General features: G+C 34.9%; 1 protein-coding gene across 1 annotated transcript; it reads right to left on the bottom strand.

Moving 5' to 3' along the window:
• Positions 1 to 459: 459 nt before the first annotated feature.
• Positions 460 to 8,182, bottom strand: LOC124452890 (cytochrome P450 1A1-like). The gene is given in 3 exon segments (XM_047003521.1): positions 460 to 1,589; positions 1,592 to 2,147; positions 7,962 to 8,182. Coding segments are annotated over 2 exon segments (1,482 nt in total). The 5' UTR covers positions 2,135 to 2,147; positions 7,962 to 8,182; the 3' UTR covers positions 460 to 650.
• Positions 8,183 to 8,526: the final 344 nt, after the last annotated feature.

Below are 8,526 nucleotides of genomic sequence, written 5' to 3' on the forward strand. Positions count from 1 at the left end.
TTAGCATTGCGATAACAAGTCAACGAACACACTATACCATAAAAGTTCTGCTGTGAACAATTTCCGTCAGATCGCATTAACGCCATTAGTTCGTGGTAAATAGAAACCTAAGTATCTTCAACTTTGCTTGATAAACCCTTGCTAACATAATGTTGGAAAAAAACAAAGTCATCTTCATAAAATTTTTTTTCCAAATTTATCTTCAGGTATCGACAGACTCGACATACATAGTTATAAGGAGGTTTTGCTCTGCTGCTCTATAGGATTTCCACACACCGCACTGAATTTTTTAAAAAATAAAGGCTTGATGTGACATGCAAAATGTCGTAAAACATGATTTTGACCAATCAGATGCTGATTTCATAAGCTTACACATGCCTTCTAAACTTGCAGGCAAGGACATTCCTAAGAGTTAGGATCTTTGCTTAACTCGCTACTTTTCAGCAAAGGAAAATGATGTTTGTTGCCCGAAAATTTTAATTTTATTGGAACCTAAATGGGTAGTCGATGCACACAATTTGAAACAAAGTGTTATTAATTGTTGAGTTACAAAATACTCCTGGAATAATAAACAATCCATATTTTTACAAGATTTCTTATATAGACTGTAGAGAATCGTAAAAAATTAAAAAAAATACTAACTCTACATGTCATTTCCGTTTTGCAAAAGTTACCAAGTAGTCTTTTGGACGTGTGGTTGCGCCCATAACAGGATCTTGCAGTGGAGGCACCTCTTGATTTTCAGAAAACTTAATATGGTAGCATTTCAGAAAAGAGGCAAGAATCGTTAATAGCTGAAGCTTACCAAGATCTTTTCCTGGACAGGCTCGGTGTCCCAGACCAAAGGGTATAAAGACCTCGTGCTTAGTCCATCCTACAAAATCGCCATTGTCATCAAGAAAACGTCCAGGATCAAAAGTGCTTGGATCTTTCCAATTAAGTGGATTGCTGTTGATGCAATGGTTGTTAACGAGGACCATCATGTGTTTAGGTATGTTGTAGCCCATAACAGTCGTATCGCGCAAGGTACGATGTGGCGGGAAAAACGGAAGAACTGAGGTCAAGCGAAAGACCTCAGAAACAAAAGCATTCAAATAATGGAATTTTTTCAAATCAGCAATTTTTGGCATCGTCTCGTTTTCCATACATCTATCCAACTCATCGTGTATTTTGTTTTGTTTATCTTCGTTGAGCACCAAGTGTAAGACACACCAATTTAAAGTAGAGATACTAGTCTCAGCGCCTGCAGCCATTACGTCAATTATTAAGAACATTACGTCATCAAGTGTCCCATGAATATTTTTACCCTTACTCTCTTCATTGAAGTAAGACAAAATCATTGCATCTGTCATGTCGCGAACTACTCCATCTTTGTACGTAGCTTTGTGATTTTCATAGACTTCACCAAACAGCTTATACCTGGCGTCAAGCACTTCTTGGAGACATTTCTTGAAATTGCTCGGCAGATAACGCAATATGGGAAAAAGCTGATAATAGCTTCCTTGGCGACCCAAATAGTTAGATTTTTCTATGAAATCTATGACTTCTTGAATTTTATGATGATCATGCGGTAACCGTTCAGAAGAAAGCCACTCCCACATAAGTGCAAAGATTGTACTTTCAAAGACTTTATTGAAATTGATGTTTTCCCAAGAAGGTTGTCTAGCCTTTCGAACATAGACATAACGATGTCGTTAAAACGCTTTTCGAGTACTTTGGTTTGAGTTCCAAATAAATGAAGGGCATTTTTAAAAACCTTTGAGCGAAATACAAAAGCTGGCCCGTAATCTATAGTTCCCATATCTCGTTCTTCCATTATGACAGTTGTTGGGTAAAATTGTTCAGTTGGTTTACCAGCAAAGTCAGTTTTATTGGTCAGCATGGCCTCTCGCACAGCTTCTACACTGTTAAGAAAAATACAGTAACCAAAGGGGAATTTTAGCCTCATTACATGAGGATACTTCTTGCTAAGTGCCTCTAAGGAAAATGGAGGCTTTTTCCCCACTTGATGTAAATTTCCAATGAAAGGGAGGGGTATGGGACCCGGTGGTAATTTTCTACATTCGAGCCAAGTTTGAATGACGTAAGATACCAGGTAAACTACCACTACAGACAACAATATTTCCAACAGCATCTTGAAGTTTGACCTATAAAAATAAGCGAGCTTTGATTTTTTTCTCACACTCTTCCGACACTAAGAAGTCCCACCAAAATAACGTACTTCGTAATTGTCGTCCTACGCATCGCATTCGATAAAGCTTGTTAATATTTATACAAACAGTTACGAAATGAATAACAAAAAAGGAATGTTTGAATTTATTTTGTTTTATCTTATGTCATCGTAAAAATACTTTTTCAATGCTCAACCAATCTATTAATCATATATATTTATAAAATAAATACAATAAAACGCGTGCAGTGATTGGTCTATGGCCGTGCTTGAATTAGCTTATGCAGAACACATCTGAGCTCAACCAATAAAATCATTCAAAACAATCAATCAGTCAAAAACAATTTGCAAATGAATACATTTTAGGTGAGAAATAAAAATTTTTGTCATTTTTTCGTTATTGCTATTTTCTAAAAGAAATAAAAGATGGTTTTCGTGTTTGCAATGGCTTATGCAAAACTCGGAAACGTTTGTGAGAACTCTCGAGCAGATGCAACCGTCGACCTTCGGTTTCGAGCTTGTACTGATATGCTTTCAAGCTCTCTCATAGGTCTCCTCGATTTACATAAGCCTATGCAAACACAATAAACATCTTTCATTTCTTAAATATTTGGTAATATTAGTAGAAAGGGTGCAGGTATGGTCCCGGAAGTAAACAGAGCTCTTACCCGTATTTTACCAATTAGTTTTCAGCCCGTGAAAGTAAACCGGGCGAGCGAGTGTCAACCAGAAAAAGGGGAAAGTTAAATGTAACGGGTTGAAATAAAACAGATGTAAATGGCGATAAACATGGCAGTCGTCAAATAAAAAGATTCCTTCTCAAAAATAATTTAAAAAGAAGTATGTCAACTTGAAAGGTCTGGCAGCTTAAGCAGTTTTCTTAAACATATATCAGACTTTATGAAATGGATAACAGATAAAGTTTTGATAAAGGCCTGTCTTTGTGCGAACATGGATCAGGTGCTGGCAACATGTTGCTCGTTTTCTACCTTTAAAGTAGGTTTCAATGGAAAGTGGAATGGAGAAGACCAAACGCTGCTTGTTGTTTTTCCCAATAAACAGGCATTAAAATGGAAGAAATGCAAAGATGTAATATGGCATCCGGACAATTTATAGGATTATTTTCTTAGTTTAAATTGGAGAACATTGATAATTGACTACATGCAAGACCATGAAAAAGTGCACCTGTATACAGCTCAAACATTTAAACCTCAAATTAAATTTTATTTCTCTTTTTCCTCGCAATGATAAATATACGTAAGCGTTTATATTTTGAAAATACGAGAACATTGTAAATCTTAGCATCAATTTTTATTAGCTACTTTAACGATCAAAGGGTCCCTATACTGTACGTATTAGCTACAGAGTAAAAGCGGAAGTCCTGGATGATATGTGAAAATTTAAATGGTACTTCATTCAATAAAACACCCAAAAAGCACTCATTTTCGAAAATGCTGTTTACGTTGACTGTTGCTGTTCGGCTTTGGTTTATTGACTGGCGATTGAAAATAAAAAAGAAATATGGGACACCTGTTTGATCAAATGTATGCGGACACCTTAAAAAGTTTTAGAAGAAATTGAATACTGTGATCTTATCAATTTAACTGTGGTGGAATTTCTCCGTAAAAAGATTTATGAAGACATGAAAACGATGGAAGTCAACCTGACCTTTGGAAAGATCACGAAAATTGTTCAGAAATGTTGGCTGAGGAAGATCGATGGTTCTTTTTGCTGATCGTGCACTGAATGTAATCAATCGAGAACATGTGTGGCATGGCATATCAGACGCTCTCAAATTTGTAATGTACTTTGACAAGTTTATGAAAAAATGGGCAAATGTATTTGCAAAAGAGAAACACGATCTTTACCACCTAATACACGGATGAGCTCTTGCTAAAAACTACTTATGCTCTTGTCTCATGACTCAGAAGAACTCGCTAAATATCATACAGATAGAATAATGGTAATAGCATCAGTCAAGATTGAATCTTTATTGGTCTTATGAGAAGATGAGCAATAGCTCATAACTACTTATAAAGCCTGGTTTGCACTATTGGTTTAACGCAACAAAGGCGACCGCGATTAACTTTAATCACGATAATTCCATATGAGTACGTGGTAATGATCGCAATAATCGCCAAAATGACGTCTTTTTGATTGAAAATTTAGGAATTTAAGATGGCGGATTCAACATGTGTTCAATCACTTAATCCAGAAACTATTAAATTTGATAAAAAGTTGGCTAAAGAAGTGCGTAAGTTCCCATGCTTATATGAAAAACATGTAAGGATTATAAAGACAAGTTTGTCGTGGCAAATGGTAGGGCAAAATTGGTAGAAAATCTGAATCTATTGGAAGGTAAAACAATGTAAACAAAATATAGGTGTGCTCAAGTGGCATTCAAAGGTGTAGGGATCTACTATAAAATATAAAGCTTTAAATTTATCAAAATTTTTTTATTTACGTCTACTCTAAAACAAACACTAATTAGATTTAATGCTTTTTCATGTCAAAAAATGTTAATACTGTATAGGATATATTTTTTTACTTAAAGGTGAGCGAGCCAAGAGATTGTTTGAAAATTTAAAAAAGATTCAGCAAGCGAGGAAACGACTTCAAAAAAGTAAATAAATCTGGAACATCTCTTTCAGTTGTTGTTTCCCCTGAAACAAAGTTGGGGGACTATAATTTTCTACAGTGGTCAGTACCATACATAAAGGCTAGAGCAACAAAAACTAATATGTCAGTATCAACTACCAGCAGCAGCTCGACAAGTAATTGTAGTCTATTAACTGATAATAAAATTGAGCATGTCAGCTTACTAAATGAGGACAATGACTGTCAACAAATTTAGCCAGATGAATTATTTCATGATAAGATTACTGATATATCTGATACAACTTCACATAAAAATTGGTCAAAGACAAAAGTTGATGTTGAGCAAGAAGAAATACAGTTTCCTCGTACAATGCAAAAAGCACTTAGGCATCAAAATGAAAACAAAAACGTGGAAAAAGATGAAAATGATTTACTTGGAATGCTTGGTTCCTCACAATTGAAGAAGTTAAATGCTCATGAACAAGCCATTGCTAAGCACCAGATTCAAAATGTTGTTTTCAATATACAAATGAGCATATAGCACTGACGCTTCTTTGCTTTCATTAACCGCGATTATCGAAAGTTTTTGAGATAATTCAGTTTTTATGGCAAACGATACTGTTGACCAAAGAGTGTTGGCTTTCTCTTTTTTAAAAGTATCGGACAGTCGATAACTGAAATTTGCAAATTCCGTTTAGGCAGTGGGCAGGATTGGGCAAATTCTTTTTCGCACAAGAGGCAAACACATGCAGTTGTCAGTTGATTGTTCTTTCCTTGCCAACTATTCATTAAGCAGAGCTAATCAGAATTTTACGACTTTCGATATTTTTAGAAGATCTATAACGCGTTGCTATTTTGCATAGCGATTAATCATCTCACACTAAAACAAAGGAATTCCGGATGCTACTTTTAATGGCATGTTCAACTATCGAATGTTGTTGAATTATAGTTCCAGGTTTCACGAAGATTTGATGTAGTTTGTATTTTTTTAACATACATGCCCTCTTACAATTTAACATCGTGCTAACTTATATTTTCAGTCCTTGCACGTATACTTGATCAATTCTAACCTGTTTACTTTAGGTCTAAGGTCACTTAAAATATCAAAGAACGATTTTATTGCATCTTCTATATCAATTTCCAATGTATCATTATCAAAGTAAAACAATATTCTTTCATTCTTTGGCATCATCATACATTCATGTCGTCTTTGCGAATGATGATTTACACTGCAGCCGCAACAGTCTTTAGCAACAAGTCTTGATATTATGTCCCCTATTTCTTTAGCATAAGACTTCAACAATTTATTTGTATAATTTTATGCTGTTCTCCTATAGCCTCGCACTCTTCGTTAATATCAAATGTTTCTTTAAATTTCTTTCAAGTCAACCATTCACTAGCAAACTTACTCTTTTTCCGGTTGACACGCGCGCACCCGGCTTACTTTCACGGACTGGGAACTAATTGACACTAGTAAGAGCTCTGGTTAGTTCTGGGACCAAACTCGTACCGTCTCTACTAGTATTCATATCATATTAAAATTGAGCGTTAACAAAAGAATATTTTCATACTAGTATTCTATTGCAAATGCTTTGATTTGATTGGCTACTCTACCCGCTGTCTTATTTTCATTCTTTATTTTAGAAGGTAAATCTAGACAGAACTAATTAAAGTTCCCCGCTGAAACACGTCATCGAGAAAACGAGACATGCAAATGAGCATCACGGATTTATAAACGATGTCAACAACAACAAATGCATACGACAACAAATTAAGGAAAACTATAAGAAACCTTTGCTTTACGAATACTAGTATGATTGTTCTAAAACAATTAATTAGTTACTCTCGTTGACAGATTACATATAGTTTATATTTTGTATGTGTTGAAGGAGAATGACATAATTTTGATGTAGCCAAAATCAGTAGAGTGACAAGTGGTTTGTAAATGGACGAATGCAGGAATATATAAAGTCGATTTGAGGATTAAAGATGTATGAAGGTTTTCTTGCAAAGAACGAGATTCCCAAATTTTTTGATACTTAAGTGTGATATGTAAATGACGCATGGTTTGATCTACGCTTCGACACACTTACTACTAAATTAAATCTTATATAGATTAAACACAATAACGCAATATTAATCTAAACACGGTTTTTATATGCACATGAAAAACATGTTACTTGGACGAGATTTGAACTAGAACCTTTTGGATAGTAGACCGTCACTCAATCTATTGAGCTACCTCGCCTGTAAAACGATAAAGTTATTTTGGATTCGATTCAATTTCGGTTCGCTTAAAAAGTAGCTAATGCTCACATCTCTAGACTTCAGCTGGGCTGCCTTTTATAAAATTTATAGTTTTAGAACAAATCACATTGACCTAATCAAAGTTTCAAAAGAATCACGCTATCGATTTTCCAAATTTTTTTAACTGGATATTAATTTTGACAACCAGGAGATTGCGCTACATGTATTCGTATTAACGAGCATACTTCTTTTGTCTATTACATTTCGATTTTAATTTTAATTTGAGTAAGGTGATATTTTAGTTTTTCTGTGAGTCACAAATAATTTACTGGCTTCAGAGACATTCACAATACTGAAATTGAGCTTCTTTTCCTTTCATTCACAGCAATGAATTGAGCGCTACTTTTCCATGCGACCTCAATAGACTTTTGACTTTATATAGCGACTATATCTAGTCAGACATTGGCATGTGCAAGGAACGTAGTGAGTGCTTTGCAACTTATTTTTACATCGAATCAATTCTGCATGAAACTTTTTGCGTGCGTTGTAGAATATTTACCCGAAGATTTATTGTTAATTATGAAAAGACAAGAGCAATGTTCAATGCATAATGTTGATGTAATAAAGATGGCATTGTTTTGTGCCTGCCAATGTCTGGTACGGAAAAGTAAGTTGGTGTGTAAAAATACGAGAGTCTTATCCGCAAATTGTATAAAATTTCAATGACTGACCACATTGTCAGTACAAAGCAAAATGGAAATTCAACGACTCGACGGTATACACCATTGATTATTATGCCAATTGCACAATTTACGGTTACGAGTGTCATACATAGACTACTATCAAATATCCAATGTCCCCAGAGCGCCAAATGTGGCAATAAAATAATTGAAAATAGTAAAATAAAGTAAGGTCGATCATAATAAATCTTATGATAACTACGTACCACTTATTTTGCCACTATACGATTGAGCAATAAACCTTGTAACACTGCACTCGGAGGGCACTTTCAATCCAAGTAATGATGTTCAACTAACTCAAATCCTCCATGTACTAGATTAAATTCTTATTTAGCAATTTTCTAATTTCAATTTCCTGCAGTTTTATTGGTCGAGAGTGTCACGCGCGAGAAAAAAAATCGCCTTTGTCATTGTGAACACGTGAAATTGCAATTTCTGCCGCAGACTTTGGTCAGTGTCTGATATCCATCAAAATAATGTAGTAGTTGCTATCAATTTCTTAATTGCCTTGCACGTCATGGTACCGAAGACAGAAATTTCATCCTAACACTGTCTGGCACCGATATGTTGTAATACATAGAACCTAGAAGTTGGAATCTTAGACGCAATAGCGACAATAATCTTGCAAAATAAATTGCAAAGTGTGAAACAGCTGCATAATAGTAGCAATTGACTTGCCGAGTGGAAATCGGATTCGTGTAATAAAAATTAATGCCCAACATAAAGTTCTGATTAGAGCCATAGAAATAGAGCAAAAAACAAATTGTAAAA

Source organism: Xenia sp. Carnegie-2017, unplaced genomic scaffold (assembly GCF_021976095.1).
Source record: "Xenia sp. Carnegie-2017 unplaced genomic scaffold, XeniaSp_v1 HiC_scaffold_25, whole genome shotgun sequence".
NCBI classification, from domain to species: domain Eukaryota; kingdom Metazoa; phylum Cnidaria; class Anthozoa; order Malacalcyonacea; family Xeniidae; genus Xenia; species Xenia sp. Carnegie-2017.